This window comes from Aulonocara stuartgranti (assembly GCF_965226115.1).
Source record: "Aulonocara stuartgranti genome assembly, chromosome: 1".
Taxonomy (NCBI): Eukaryota; Metazoa; Chordata; class Actinopteri; order Cichliformes; family Cichlidae; genus Aulonocara; species Aulonocara stuartgranti.
The window spans coordinates 36,515,001-36,531,198 of record NC_138939.1 but is presented as its reverse complement, the minus strand read 5'-3'; the positions used below and the strand labels follow the sequence as shown (position 1 = coordinate 36,531,198).

Here is a 16,198-nt window from a genome sequence, read left to right as displayed (position 1 = left end):
CAAAAAATGATATGGAAACATGACATTTGGTTGTTTAGGAAGAGGGGGAAGTTTTAGGAGTGACGGCGAGAGAGAGGGAGAGAGTTTTGAGATGTGAAAGATTTGTGAAGTTTAGCGTGTTTGGAGTGTGTAGTTAATGTGTTGTCTTGTGTAGTTAGTGTGTAGTGTTGTGGATAGTTTTGTGTTGTGTGTCAGAACAATGAGGCGACTGCTGTCTCCAGGTAGAAACAGGAGTGATACACCTGCTGCTGTCAAACCTGCAGGTATCAGGCTGTGATGTTCTCCTTTATAGTGGACAGAAATTATTTTTTTGGAGTGGCACAAATAATTTGTGCATCATCTTATTGAATGCAGAACAGCTGATTGTTCTGTAAATAGTTTGAAATGGTTATAAAAAAAAGGGTAAAAGGTAAATGGATGCAAATAACATTGTTGTTTGCAAAACTTGTGCATATGATTTTAAAACTGACAATTTATATTTGCATTTAAAGTTGTGAAATATGATTTAATAAATGTTTGTGGTTGTTACAGTAAAAATATAATGTTTTCTACTCAGATTTAGTTTTTTGCCTGATTTTAGATCAATTGTGTTAATACAGTATGTCAAAATGAAAACATGACTGTAAACCCAAACACGTGAGGTTGTGCTGAAAAGGATGAGACCAAACAAGGCAAATAAATAGTTTTTAAAGGTGAAATGTGGAGGGAAAATCAAAAGTAGTAAAAAATGGTCAATTATACCCTGGACCCCAGAGGGTTAAAAAGTAACGCAATAGTTACTTTTCAAGTAATTAATTACTTTTAGATTCTTGTAACTCAGTTACTTTTTTGAAGAAGTAACTAGTAACTATAATTAATTACTTTTTCAAATTAACTTGCTCAACACTGCATATGTCATGAACTAGCTGTATGCAGGCAGATGAGGACCCAAATCCAAAACTCACGGAGACAAAAGCTGAACTCAAAATCTCTGCTTTATTGCAGGCTTCACAAAGAAACAGAACTAAACTGGGAAAACTAAACTGAGGACAGAGGGAACACAGAGAAAGGCACACAGATTCAGGGAAGAGACATTGACAACGCCACACTGAACTGAGGGAGACGTGGACATAAATACACAGAGGGTTAACGAAGGAAGTGGGAGCACACGGGGAACACAGGTGACACTGATAATTATAATGAGACACGGCAGGAGCAAACACAACACTGACGCACACTGACGGGAGTAGTGATGCGCGAATCATGAACGAATCGTTCAGTACTCGAGAATCACTTTACTGACTCATCAATCATGATTCACAAGCCCAACTGACTCACTGACTCATCCCTGTTGCTGTTAGCAGCAATGTATCTAGCTTATAATTAAAATTGTGGAGAAAAACACAACATCCAGTATCTTTAAAAAAAATTTCTGCTCTGAACTGGAAGAAAAAACCCTGAGTAGAAGCTCACATCAAGAAAATAGCTCCTCGGTTTAAGCAATTGTGATAGGAAATTGCTTAATTTTAGAAATGTTTTTGGTCTTTTTTTGCTCTATAAAATAGTTGTTGTTTTTTTAGAATCATTCATCTTAGCAGTAGGATTTACATGAAAAGAGAAACAAATTAAGTTTGAGTGAAAATGTAAATTTTTTGCACTCTCTGGTCAACTGACTCAGTGAATCAAATGACTCAACAACCCCGATTCACTTTGGTGAGTGACTCATTAAAACTCGATTCAGTAAAAAGAATCAAATTTACCATCACTAGACGGGAGACTATCAAAGTAAAAGTAATCGCGGCTCAAGAGTTGGCAGTTCGTCTTGTAATCAGAAGGTTGCCGGTTCGAGCCCCGGCTCTGACAGTCTCAGTCGTTGTGTCCTTGGGCAAGACACTTCACCTACTGGTGATGGCCAGAGGGGCCAATGGCGCGATATGGCAGCCTCGTTTCTGTCAGGCTGCCCCAGGGCAGCTGTGGCTACAACTGTAGCTGCCTCCACCAGTGTGTGAAAGTGAATGAATAGTGGTATTTTAAAGCGCTTTGAGGGTCTCGAAAAGCGCTATATAAATGCAATCCATTATTATTTTTATTATTATTATTATTATTATTATTATTATTATTATTATTATTAAAACAGGAAGCACACAGAGGCAGACCAGGGGGAGAGAGAGAGCATGGGGAGAGCACAGACATAACGGGCTGGGGAAAACATGGAATAAAACACAGGCAGGGGAAACAAGGACTCACATCCACAGAGGGGGCACACAGGGGGTAAAGTCAGGGGAAATCAAATAAGCAACATCTTAACAGAACAACCTAGGAACCATGGCATAAATAAAGAACAAAATACAAAAACACACAAAAACTAATGACCAGGATCATGACAGCATATGTTTTCCAAATGTGTAAATACATACATACAGTGGGGCAAAAAAGTATTTAGTCAGCCACCGATTGTGCAAGTTCCCCCACTTAAAATGATGACAGAGGTCAGTAATTTGCACCAGAGGTACACTTCAACTGTGAGAGACAGAATGTGAAAAAAAAATCCATGAATTCACATGGTAGGATTTGTAAAGAATTTATTCGTAAATTAGGGTGAAAAATAAGTATTTGGTCACCTCAAACAAGGAAAATCTCTGGCTCTCACAGACCTGTAACGTCTTCTGTAAGAAGCTTTTCTGTCCCCCACTCGTTACCTGTATGAATGGCACCTGTTTGAACTCATCATCTGTATAAAAGACACCTGTCCACAGCCTCAAACAGTCAGACTCCAAACTCCGCCATGGCCAAGACCAAAGAGCTTTCGAAGGACACCAGGAAAAGTATTGTAGACCTGCACCAGACTGGGAAGAGTGAATCTACAATAGGCAAGCAGCTTGGTGTGAAAAAATCAACTGTGGGAGCAATCATCAGAAAATGGAAGACATACAAGACCACTGATAATCTCCCTCGATCTGGGGCTCCACGCAAGATCTCACCCCGTGGGGTCAAAATGATCATGAGAACGGTGAGCAAAGATCCCAGAACCACATGGGGGGACCTGGTGAATGACCTGCAGAGAGCTGGGACCAAAGTAACAAAGGTCACCATCAGTAACACACTACAACGGCAGGGAATCAAATCCCGCAGTGCCAGACGTGTTCCGCTGCTGAAGCCAGTGCATGTCCAGGCCCGTCTGAAGTTTGCCAGAGAGCACATGGATGATACAGCAGAGGATTGGGAGAATGTCATGTGGTCAGATGAAACCAAAGTAGAACTTTTTGGTATAAACTCAACTCGTCGTGTTTGGAGGAAGAAGAATACTGAGTTGCATCCCAAGAACACCATACCTACTGTGAAGCATGGGGGTGGAAACATCATGCTATGGGGCTGTTTTTCTGCCAAGGGGTCAGGACGACTGATCCGTGTTAAGGACAGAATGAATGGGGCCATGTATCGTGAGATTTTGAGCTAAAACCTCCTTCCATCAGTGAGAACTTTGAAGATGAAACGAGGCTGGGTCTTCCAACATGACAATGATCCAAAACACACCGCCCGGGCAACAAAGGAGTGGCTCTGTAAGAAGCATTTGAAAGTCCTGGAGTGGCCTAGCCAGTCTCCAGACCTCAACCCCATAGAAAATCTGTGGCGGGAGGTGAAAGTCCGTGTTGCTCGGCGACAGCCCCAAAACATCACTGCTCTCGAGAAGATCTGCATGGAGGAATGGGCCAAAATACCAGCTACTGTGTGTGCAAACCTGGTAAAGACCTATAGTAAACATTTGACCTCTGTTATTGCCAACAAAGGCTATGTTACAAAGTATTGAGTTGTATTTTTGTTATTGACCAAATACTTATTTTCCACCCTGATTTACGAATAAATTCTTTACAAATCCTACCATGTGAATTCATGGATTTTTTTTCCACATTCTGTCTCTCACAGTTGAAGTGTACCTCTGGTGCAAATTACTGACCTCTGTCATCATTTTAGGTGGGGGAACTTGCACAATCGGTAGCTGACTAAATACTTTTTTGCCCCACTGTACATACGAGGTGACTCAAACTCTCAGAGTCAAATTCAAGTTTCTCATTTTATAAGAGATCACCTGATCACGTTTATAATGCTGACATCAGTGGCGATGGTTGAGACAGTTCAGACAAATAAGGAGACAAAATTTACATGAAGGTAAATAGTTTTGCTTATTTAGTTAAGAATACAAGCAGTGACGCAAATATAAACAAGCAGTTTTACCCAGTTCAGCTGGAGGAAACTTTTGTTTGCGATTTAGAAATGTTCTGTAAATGAAAAACAAAACAGGAATCTAAAACTGATTTTACATTAAAACATTGAATGAGTTCAAGGAACAAGAAAGAAAATAAGGATATTAATTATAGAAGCAGAGTTACAGGAGAACTTGTAACACTGTTATGTAAAATAGCAGGAAGTCTAATGTTAATGCCAAAATTTTAAACTTATTAGGTAACATACTGTGGTCAAAGGTATCAAAGGTTGACATCAACTAAAATGAACACTGCAGTATACACCACTAAAAGATCATTATCATAATTTTAAAAAGCCACGTCAGAAAGATGGTCAGAAATCTGCAATTTGCATAAGAAGAATCTAAAGTATGATAATATAATTTAATACTTTTCTAATAGATGCTGAGCTGTTAATGATAGTTAGCAATAGTGCTGGGCGACATGATGATATATATCGTGTGGACGATAGAAAAATGTCTATCGTGCCATTTGTCTTCTATCGTTTCTAACCTAGTTTTATAAATTATTACATAAAATATATCATTAAATAGCCCGTGGCAAATATATTAGTGTTGTCTTGTCACTATACATACTCTAACTTTATGCAAGAGAAAATAAAGTATAAAAAAATTATATTTTTTGCAAAGAAAAGTTTTGCGACATGGTGCTGCTTTACGTGCACCCGGATTTGCGGTGTGCTTTACGGTAACTCAAAACGATGGACGTGCGACAGGTTGCAGTTTCATGCCCAGACATGCAACAGGCAGAGACAGCTACACAGGCAGCCCAAGAAGAAGCACTTTTACCGAAAAGAGGGGGTACGTCTGTGATTTGGTTACATTTTGGGTTCAACAGCACGGAACACGGAGCAGAAGACACCCATTTGCAAGCTATGCTATAAAACTGCCCGATAGCAACACAACAAATCTCTTCTATCACCTACAGAAGGTCCACGAAAAAGAATACTCAAGAATGCAGAAAATCCAAGCTAAACCAAGTTGTGGAACAACGGAAGCAAGTTTGGAAAAGAAAAACTATCCAGTCGTTAAGTCTGACGTCACTAGCCGTGTCTGGGCCTAAACTCCGCTGCAGGTCCATATATCAAATGATTACTATGGCATTACTGAGAGTTGAAAAATTGTCTAAAGCCTTTCATCTTTAATAAAATGATCAGCGTTCTGCTCTACCAGGTGTAACAATTGAGTTTAACATCCAGGCATCCATGAAAACGGAATTTATGACATTTAACAGAGTTAGAAGTTAGCAGGAAGTTAGCTCGCTAGCTTCTATCTAAATACAATATAGCATGTCCTGACTGCGGGGTTTTGGAAACAAATTAAAACGTACAGCTTTGTTATCACTTCCAACATAAATGAAGACAGAAAACTAAACAGTAGTGACATTTGTAGGGTTACTGAAGTTTGGCTAGCTGGTATATAATTATGTGCTACGTGACCGCTAGCGACACAGCTATATTAGCATAATATAAACAAGCTAACTTTTTTCAACTCAATAAAAGTTAACGTGAGTGTTCTCGGTGGTCAGGAACAAATGTAATCGCATGGCAGGATGCTGTAAAAGGACCAAACTTCAGCCAGGAGAACAACTGAGATAATCCATCCACAATACGAGGTTAGTCATTCATATACTGCTGCATGGGCTGGGCTGTAGTTACATCCTAAGGTTTTAAAAACTGAGCTTAAATAAATGATTAGCGGTAATAAAAGCCGAGGGAGGTCAACAGTGATCACTGACTGTTTTAGGAGCTTTTTGAGATCAAATAGAAGAAAATACATAACATTAAACATGTTAACAACACAAAAGCCATATTAAACGCAGACTACTTTAGGCCCGGAAGTAGGATTCGTCACGTCATCACTTAATGACCGGATAGCCAGCCAAAGATACAGCAATCTTTCGCACAAGGCACGCCGTATGAGAAAACGTCCCAGCACCATAAGCAAATCACAGGAGCCGTCTCGCGTTACATTTGTAAAGGCGTGGCCCTTGTTTATGTAATTGAGAAGGACAGCTTTCGTGACCTCGTCACCCTCTGCGCTCGCTGTTTACAGCCTGCATACTTTCCAGATGACCACATTGGGGTAATGTTAGCCCAAGGAGTCTGCCATTGCTACATATTTAACGTACATAAAGTACATTATGTGCTTATATACATGCATGTAGTACTGATGTGTGTGTGTGTGTGTGTATATATATATATATGTGACACACTGTAATGTGTGGTCACATCATGTGATTTAATTTTTGTATATCGTATAAGCTTTTAGGTGTAGTTTTGTTAAGGAAGGGCCTTAAGCTTGTGATTTTTGTTGGAGATCCAACATGTGGTGTGATCCCTAGTTACGCCACAAGGGGGCACTTCCGCCCTAGTGAGATGGTTTAGTGTGACGCTACTGCTCGTCTTCAGATCTGGCAGAAGCGAGAGAGGAAACACACTACCTGTCGTCCATCTCATGATTTATCTGTTTTTTTCAGGTTAGTAAGTAATAAGGCCACACATGTGGTCTACATAATTTACATGCCAAATAAGGGTAAAACCTGACCAGCAGTTTGTTTTGCTGGGATCTGTATTCGTCTGTTTTGCTCATTGAAATGTGTTACGATCGAGAGTAGGAGCTAGCTTAGCTCGCCACATCCTGGAGTAGCTGTTAGCTTTGTTGTTTTCTAAACTTAAGGCACCCTGTTGTAACAAAAGTACACCACGGCTCCTGTATATTTGAGTTAATGTGTTCGCAGAGACAGTTTGATGTGTTGTCACTGTTATTGTCTAAAGTTAGTGTAATAACCTACAATAATTCTGATCGCTCTGCAATGTTGATGTGGAGATTTCCACTATACAGGTACTCCATTAGTATATGGTACAGTACTGGAATGTTTGCTTTATCAAACTATGTGTGAAAAAAGTGTGATTTATAGCTCTTAGTAACAAACAACAGAGATGACTGTTTAGATTTTTGTTTATACTATTACTATACTATTTTAGTTTATTCTGATTTTGGGCTTTGGGAATGTGAGACAGAGATGTTAAGAAGTTTTTGCAACCTGTTGTGAACACATGAATGTGTTTAAATAAAGATCTGGCAGAAGCGAGAGAGGAAACACACTACCTGTCGTCCATCTCATGATTTATCTGTTTTTTTCAGAACCAGACATAATCTGCCAGCCGCCCTCTTGCCTGGGGCGTGTTACAGATTTTTGGGGGCTCTTCCGGGATTGGCTCTCCACATTGCCATGAGCTAATCCCACAACCTACAACACCTCGTGCTGGTAAAGCTGACAGCGTGATGCCGGCTGCCCCAAAGTGAGCTGTCTGTGTGAGACAAGCTGAGACCAAGTGAGGAAGAGGGCTGGACCCAAAAGCAACCTACTACGAGAGACTGGGGAAGACGTCGTCATGGCAGACCAGGAGAGGAAAAGCCTGGTATGGGACATCAGGAAAAGCCTACTGTCGCTGTCATCCAACGAACTTTTCCAGATTGCTTCTACAGTCAGCCCTGTTCCAGGCAAAGATGCTGCAGAGCTTTCCAGCGGAGACGCAGAGGGATGTTTCGAGTACATCCACGCCTTTATGTACAGTAAGAACTTGTTAGATGCTGGGGATAGGGGCATGGGAGAACTGCTAGCCCTAAAAGATGTTGTCGATGAGGTTGTTCAGTCTCAAAGTAGTGTAATCTTACCTGCTGGGTCAAGTGTAAATACAAAGCCAATGTCCCCACTTATCACTGTCCCACCTACTGCATCAGCCCAACCAGCTAACACTGATGTACTATTTTCTGATGTAACAAATGTAACCACTCCTGTAACAGCAAACGCCAAGCTAATCACTGAGACAACTAATGAACTCAGTTGTGACATTTCACCAGAGAATGTCCAAAAGATGCTGTTAGACTATGAGGATTTGAGCCAAAAGCTTGGTAGGCTGATGCACATTCCCAAACCTCAAGCTACAGCACAACCTACTGTCACGGTCCGGGGCAGCGGCCGTGTGGAGAGCGGAAGGAGGACTCAAAACGCAGCACTTATTCAGGTGTGAGGGTGATTTATTGATAATATCCAATATAAAGTGGGGATGGTAAAACAGAACTAAGGATGAACTAACTGGGAGAAACTACACAAAGAAATAGCAAACCTGAGCATGAAGGGAGAACAGCAGGGAGAGCACGCAGGGGATTACACCAGGTATGAACACAGACGACGCGACGAGGAGCAGAGGAAATCACACACAGGTGGGGGAAACAGCTGGACCTGATTAACCTGACGAGACAGGGGAACACTAACACCAGGGACCAACAGAGGGAGCACAAACCCAGAACCCAGTGTCTAAAATCCCAAACACAAACCATCCCAAAACAGCCATGAATAATAATGAAAGTAATAACAATAAAGAACATAAACATAAAGTCACTGAGTCATGGTCGCAGGACCATGACACCTACACTCTCAGTCCCACATCACTCTGAGACACAGATGGACGTTTCCAGACACAGAGGACCCGAACAAGTAGTATCATTGAAGGATCTGTCCTACATTCATCGCCGTGAATTCAAAGTTCAAGGAGGCCAAATTGGAGATCACTCATCTGATATCAGCTTTAACAGTGTTTGCAGACAGATAGAGGAGGGGATAAAGGACAATTTCACTGAGTCTGAGATCGTGAGAGGTGTGCTAAGGATAATAAAGCCAGGAGATTTCAAGGACATGCTGGTCAATAAAGAAGACATGACTGTGGCTGAGCTCAAGGGGTTCCTCCAGTCGCACTTAGGTGAGAGGAATAGCACAGAACTATTCCAAGAACTAATGTGTGCCAAACAAAATGAGCATGAAACCCCTCAGCAGTCCCTCTATCGTGTTATTGGACTGAAGCAAAGAATATTGTTTGGGTCAAAACAGCCAGGGACTGATATCAGGTATAGCCCAGACACAGTACAAGATGTCTTCCTACACACAGTGTATCAGGGAATAGGACACAAGTACAATGATATTCGCAGGGAGCTTAAACCTTTACTTTCAGACAACACAGTTACAGATGAGACAATCCTAAAGCATGTCATGAGGGTAACAAGTGATGAAAGTGAACGACAAAGGCGTTTGGGGTCAACACAACGCTCAAGACAAGCTGCTGCACATAGTCTACAGGTTGAGGGAGAACAGGTTAAGCAGGCAAATACAAAGAAAGACATGACAGAGCATAGAGCTAAATCAGATGAAGTACAGAAGCTTGCAGAGAAAATAGATGTGCTCACCAAATTAGTAGACACCCTAGCAGAGAAAGTGGAGAGAAGCCAGTCATACAGCTGTCTACCCCCAAAGCCACAACCAACCAGAAGAGGAAGCCGTTATGGTTGTCCAAAATGTGTGCAGGAGGGGTTACAAGATTGTAAACACTGCTTCTCTTGTGGCGAACAGGGACACAGAGCTGTGGGTTGCCTAAAAAACCCTAAGCAGCAGGGAAACGTGAACCGGTTGCTGTGGGGGGACAAACAGTAACCGGAGTTCTTCCCAAGTCCCAATTCACAGACAGAGGAGCTGAAACAGACACCACCCACAATGTGACGGGGAACAGCAGGTTCAAAACAACTATTGAAACAGCTGCTGTTAACAAAAAGCATAGCCGTGAGAGAACTGCTGCTGACCCCCTAAAAGACACGACGCCTACCAATGAACCTGTTGCCAAATTAATAGGTAGGAAAGCTTTGACTAAGTGTATTCTCAATGGCCTCGCAGTCAATGCTCTCTTGGACACTGGGGCCCAAGTCAGCATAATAGACCGCCATTGGAGAGACAAGTACTTACCTGATCTTGACGTTCGTCCCCTGACTGAGCTAATTGAACTCATGGAGGATAAAAAGCCACTGGATTGATGGCTGGGTGATCATAACCCTGAACTTACCAGGAAATGAGGACCCAGATTTATCAGTCAGTGTACCCTTCCTGGTGAGCTCGTTGCCCTTAGAAATGCCACTTTTGGGATTCAATGTGGTTGAAGTAGTGATTCAGGGAAAACCAGAAAGGCTAGCTTCCACTTTAAGTCGCCTCCTAGGTGGGGCAATGTCCATCCCTGATGACACAGCAAAGACCATTGTCCATTTTGTGCAGACAAAAAAACCTGTTTCTGCTCAGGGGCGCCTGAGAACAGGTCCGAAAGACAAAGTCATCCCAGCTGGTAGCGTAACCTGGGTAAAATGTAAAGTACCACCACAGTTTGACTCTGGCAACCCTCTAGTGCTGTTCGAACCTGAGGAAAATTGTGGGTGAGGGCCTCTTAGAAGTTCAGATGGGCAGAACTCCGCATGTAAATTTGCCTTTAGGAAACCAGACAAAACATGACATTATTCTACCCCGAAAAGCTTTGATTGGCAGTATCCAGCCTATCAAGAAAATTGTTGAGACTGACTCACTCCCAAACAGAGACCTGGAGATCCAGAGTCCTACCACTGCACCACCTACTCCAAGTTGTTCCACTCTATTGTGGCATCCACTCGTTGATGTACATCACCTCACAAAGGAGCAGCAGGGAGTTGTAAGGAAAATGCTGTTTGAGGAGTCAGCTGCTTTTGCAAAGGATGCTAATGATATAGGCTGTATTACAAGTCTAGAGCTGTCACTAAATCTTAAAGATGACATCCCTGTGCAAAAAGCCTACAGCTCAGTTCCAAAGCCATTATTCAATGAAGTAAAGGAGTACATCCAGGACCTTTTAGCAAAGGGCTGGATAATCAAATCAAAATCTCCTTATGCTGCCCCTGTTGTATGTGTCCGCAAAAAGGATGGCACATTACGCCTGTGCATCGACTACCGGTTACTAAACCAGAAAACCATACCTGATAGACACCCACTGCCCCGTATCCAAGATCTGATCGATACGCTGGGGGGCCATTGCTGGTTCAGTATTCTTGACCAAGGAAAGGCGTACCACCAGGGATTTATGGCAGAGGGCTCAAGGCATCTCACAGCCTTTGTAACTCCCTGGGGGTTGTATGAGTGGGTCAGAATACCCTTCGGCCTCTCCAATGCGCCTGCAGCCTTTCAGAGGAGTATGGAGGAGATGCTGGATGCATTTAGGGATGAATGTTGCATTCCCTACCTAGATGACATCTTCTGCTATGCCAAAACCTTTGAGGAGCATGTTGAGGGCGTCCGCAAAGTTTTGAAAGCGCTTCAGCATCATGGTGTGAAGTTAAGGCCTGAAAAGTGCGAACTCTTTCGCAGACAAGTAAGATATTTGGGTCGCCTTGTATCAGCAGAGGGTGTGCAAATTGACCCAAAGGATCTAGAGGCTGTGCAGTCACTCAGGGCCAAAACACCGCAGACTGTTGGCGATGTGAGGCGGCTCCTGGGCTTCCTCAGCTATTACCGTAGCTATATTCAGGACTTCTCACGTATCGCAAAGCCTGTGTATGAGCTTCTCCAAGCCAAGTCTGACATGTCACGAGCACCACCTCACCAGAGGAAACCCAAAGGCAGTCAGCTGTCTTCCAATACTCCTGTGGTGTGGACTGGTGAACACCAGGGGGCACTGGAGCAACTCATTGACATGCTCACCCACCCTCCAGTCCTGGCCTACCCAGACTTCCACTTACCTTTCTTGCTACACACAGATGCCTCAGAGCAAGGCCTTGGCGCTGTACTCTATCAGCAGCAAGATGGTAAGCTAAGGGTTATTGGGTATGGCTCCAGAACGCTGTCTCCAGCCGAGAAAAACTATTGCTAGTGGGAAATTAGAATTTCTGGCGCTTAAATGGGCAGTTAAATGGGCAGTGTGTGAAAAGTTTAGAGACTACCTCTATTATGCCCCACACTTCACCATCTATACTGACAACAACCCTCTGACTTACATAATGAGCACTGCTAAGCTTAATGCTGTTGGGCATCACTGGGTTAGGGAGTTGTCAGATTTCCGGTTTGAGATAAAATACAGACCAGGAAAGGTAAATATAGATGCTGACACGTTGTCCCGCATGCCCCTTGACATTGAGAAGTATGTGACAGCATGTACTGAGGGGCTCTCTCATGAAGTTGTGCAAACCACATGGGGTGGGGCCAAAGCAGCCCAGGAACACGATGTAGCTTGGCTCTTACTGCTAACACGAACCAAGACCCCCCAACTTCACTTCCAACCATAAGCAGTGAGGAGTTGGTGAAGGCTCAAAGGGAAGACCCAGCAGTGGGAGAAATCATTCGGCTAAAAGAGACAAATGCTGTAATGACAAACGAGATACGACAAACAGTAGGTAAAGCTGCAAGAAGATTGCTTCATGAATGGAGCAAACTGTGCCTTGACAATGGACTTTCGTATCGACGTACTACTGAAAGACAGCAACTTGTTCTCCCAGCAGTTTACAAGGCCAAGGTACTAAAATACCTCCATGACGACATGGGACACATTGGTACTGACCGAGTACTGGCCCTAGCTAGAGAGAGGTTCTACTGGCCATTTATGAAACAGGAAGTTGAAAACTATGTCACAAGGAAGTGCATAAAAAAAAAAAAAAAAAAAAAAAAATAATATATATATATATATATATATATATATATATATATATATATATATATATATATATATATATATATATATATATGTATTGTAATGACCTGGCTGGGGTTGTTAGCCAGGTGCATTCTGGGTATTGTGTTGTCTGTGTTTTCTATCGTTCTGCTAGTTCCTATGTGTTTGATTCGCATGTTGTGTTAGTGTTATGTTAATGTAAGCCACAGTGAAGTTGATGTGTGTTCTGTGGAGTGGGTTGAATTGGCGTGGTTGGCTGACACCGCGACTCTATGTGGTGGGAGCGTGATAGGGGTTCGGTGTCAGCAGCGTTACGTTGTTGTAGAAAAAGATGGTAAATAAACGCCTGGTGTGAACCATTACTGCCTCCTGCTGGATTATTTGGGGATTACCAGTCCGCTGCTGAGACGCTCGGGGTCGTGTGGTGTATGAGGCACGAGCGCTCTCCATTCATTGCGAAGTTTAGCGATAGCTGCTAGCGCCCCGCTAACCGTTTAGCTAGTGAGCAGTTTAGCCAGTTCAGCTCCCCAAACCCATGGTCGTTACAATTGGTGTCAGAAGTGGGATTCTGAGTGTCTAGCAGACACTATGGAGCCGACCAAAGGCAAATTAGAGCGTGTAATCCGAGACAACTGCTCGCTTCTGGAAAGCATGGCTGCCGAGACCCAGCGGAGAAGACCCGAGCTGGGGCGGCCAGAGGGCCGCAGCGCGCCCCGGAACAGCCACCCCCTGCTCCCCCTGCGACGGGAGGGGAGTCCTGGGGCCGCACCACCGCTTCCTGGCAGGACGGCTGCTAAGCTACAGCACTACATTGGGCGACGCAGCTGGAGCCGTACCTGGCCCAAGTCACGCTGGCTGCCACTCACAACGAGTGGGGTCAAGAAGAGACTGCCACCCACCTGGCGCTTGCACTGGAGGGCCCGGCGCTCCAGGTTCTACTGGACCTGCCCCCAGAGGAGCAGCGCGACCTCCAGGCTCTAACCACGGCGCTCGACAGACGGTTTGGACAGAGACCACCAGCCGAACAGAGCAGGGAGGAGCTGACTCGCCGACGCGAGGGAGAGAGCCTAGGGTCCTTTGCTGCGGACGTCCGCCTCTATGCCCGACGGGGCTATCCGACGTTCCCAGGAGCGGCACGAGAGGAGCTGGGTCTCCACGCCTTCCTGAGGGGCCTCACACCGGAGAGGCTGCGACAGCATGTCCGGCTGTCATCCCCCCGAGACCTGGAGGAGGCATTGAGGGAGGCTGAGCGGGCTGAGGAGGTGCTGCGGGGCGAGCCAGTGACCCAACGATCGGTCAGGGTGGTCGAGCGAGAGATGAGCGCGTCCCAGTCAGATGAAGAGGAGGAGGCCAGACGAGCCCAATCAGAGGCAGTTCCCCGTCGGAGGCGCCGGACGGACTGCTGTTATCGGTGCGGGGAACCCGGTCACCTCGCCCGGAACTGTCCCGCACCTAGTCCTCGGAGCCGAGTGACATCACCGACGGGAAACGGCCACGGGGTGGGACAGTGAGGGAACCCCCACCCCAATCATTAAACCCTCTCCGTGACGCTCATCCCGTGGTGGGCCGCTGTGGGTCCACCCGTGGACTGTACCTGGACTGTATAATTGATGGACGGTCTTGCCGGGCCCTGGTAGACACGGGGTCCACCATCTGCTTGCTGCGGAGGGGGGTGCTTCCGGAGACAGGCGGCTCATTGCCGAGAGACTGGACCCCTACCCACACAGCGTTGTACACTGTAACGGGAGAAAAGACTGTGATACCGGGGAAAAAAGACTCTGCAGGTGGTGGTGGGAACGAACAGTGTGAACCATGAGTTCTGGCTTGCCGACATAACAGACGAGTGCACTGTTGGACTGGACTTGCTGGCCCACTGGTGGGAACGGGTCGATGTGCCGGGAGTTGCCATCCACCTGGGTGCTGAGACCGTGCAACTCCAAGTGGGCCGCGGTAGCCAGGGACAGACCCCCACCCCACCAGCACCCCCAAAGCCCTCGCGCCCCACAGCTCCATGCCACAGCCAGGGGCCGAGGGCGGCAAGGGTGCGGAAGAGGACCCAGGGGGCGAACCTAAGCAGGGCCAACATCCCGCAGCCAGAGTCGCCGCCTAGCTCGGCAGTCTCCCCGTCACCTGAGACTGTCGCGGCAGTAGAGGAGCTTGGGCGGCGGAGTGGGGTACACCTCAGTGCGACACAGCAGCGGCAGCTGCAGAGCCTCTTGGCAGAGTTTATGGACACTTTTGCCGCCAGGGAAGAGGACTGCACAAGGACGGGCCTGGTGCAGCACACTATAGACACTGGAGCAGCTGCTCCAATCCGGCTGCGGCCCCACCGCCTGCCCCTCGCCAAACGCCAAGCTGCCGAGGAACTGATAAAAGAGATGGCAGCTAATGGCGTCATTGAACCCTCGGATAGTCCATGGGCCGCACCTGTGGGTATGGTGCGGAAGAAGACAGGGGGGTGGCGCCCTTGTGTGGACTACAGGCATCTGAACGCGGTCACCCGCAAGGACTCCTACCCGTTACCTCGCATCGATGACGCACTGGATTACATTGCAGGGTCCAGTTGGTTCAGCTCGCTAGACCTCCGCAGTGGGTACTGGCAGGTGGAGCTCGCTGCCGAGGCACGGCTCAAGACTGCGTTCACCATAGGGCAAGGACTGTGGCAGTTTAAGGTGATGCCTTTTGGACTATGCAATGGACCAGCCACGTTCGAAAGGTTAATGGAAAGGGTCCTCAAAGACATTCCCCGTGCCCGCTGCGTGGTCTATTTGGATGACTTGCTGACTCATGCTAAGGACTTTGAACAGGCCGTGGCTAACCTACGAGAAGTTCTGACTGCCATCCGCGGGGCCGGACTAAAGCTGAACCCGGCCAAGTGCAACCTTCTTGCTCGCCAGGTGAAGTTCCTGGGACATGTGCTGAGCGAAAAGGGGGTGGCTATTGACCCCGAGAAGGTGGTTGCTGTGGGGGACTGGCCTCCCCCATCGAACGTCGCCGAGCTACGAAGCTTCCTGGGGCTGGCCTCCTATTATAGGAGGTTTGTAAAAGACTTTGCCACCGTCGCTAGCCCCTTGCATCAGTTGACAAACAAGGGTCAGCGGTTTGCTTGGACGGGGGACTGTGCAACGGCCTTCGAGCAGCTGAAAGCTGCCCTGGTGAGTGCCCCGGTCTTGGCGTATCCTGACCCCAGCCAGCCTTTCCTTTTGGACACTGACGCCAGCAACGTGGGGGTCGGAGCGGTGCTCTCCCAGAGGGGAGAGGCTGAGGAGCGAGTGGTGGCATACTACAGCTGCAGCCTCAACCGGGCTGAGAGGAATTACTGTGTTACCCGGCGTGAACTGTTGGCTGTGGTCCTGGCGGTTCGTCATTTCCAACCTTACCTCCTGGGCACTAAGTTCCTGCTCAGGACAGACCACGCCAGCCTAACCTGGATGCTGAACTTTCGCCA

At 46.2% G+C, this 16,198-nt stretch overlaps 1 protein-coding gene across 2 annotated transcripts; it reads left to right on the top strand.

Annotated features, from left to right (window-relative positions):
- The first annotated feature begins 5,029 nt into the window (after positions 1–5,029).
- On the top strand, positions 5,030–10,095 carry LOC309702666 (uncharacterized protein). 2 transcript variants are annotated; one of them, XM_082527270.1, is made up of 2 exons: positions 5,030–5,041; positions 7,388–10,095. In XM_082527270.1, exon 2 carries the CDS (start codon positions 8,610–8,612, stop codon positions 9,729–9,731), a length of 1,122 nt encoding a protein of 373 aa, XP_082383396.1. In that variant the 5' UTR covers positions 5,030–5,041; positions 7,388–8,609; the 3' UTR covers positions 9,732–10,095. The 2 variants fall into 2 exon arrangements, with proteins under 2 accessions (XP_082383396.1, XP_082383395.1); XM_082527269.1 differs by lacking the exon at positions 5,030–5,041 and adding an exon at positions 5,369–5,855.
- Positions 10,096–16,198: the final 6,103 nt, after the last annotated feature.

What these genes read in the sequence shown, in the direction of transcription:
- LOC309702666 (XM_082527270.1), top strand. Translation starts at nt 8,610, where the DNA reads ATGAAAGTAATAACAATAAAGAACATAAACATAAAGTCACTGAGTCAT.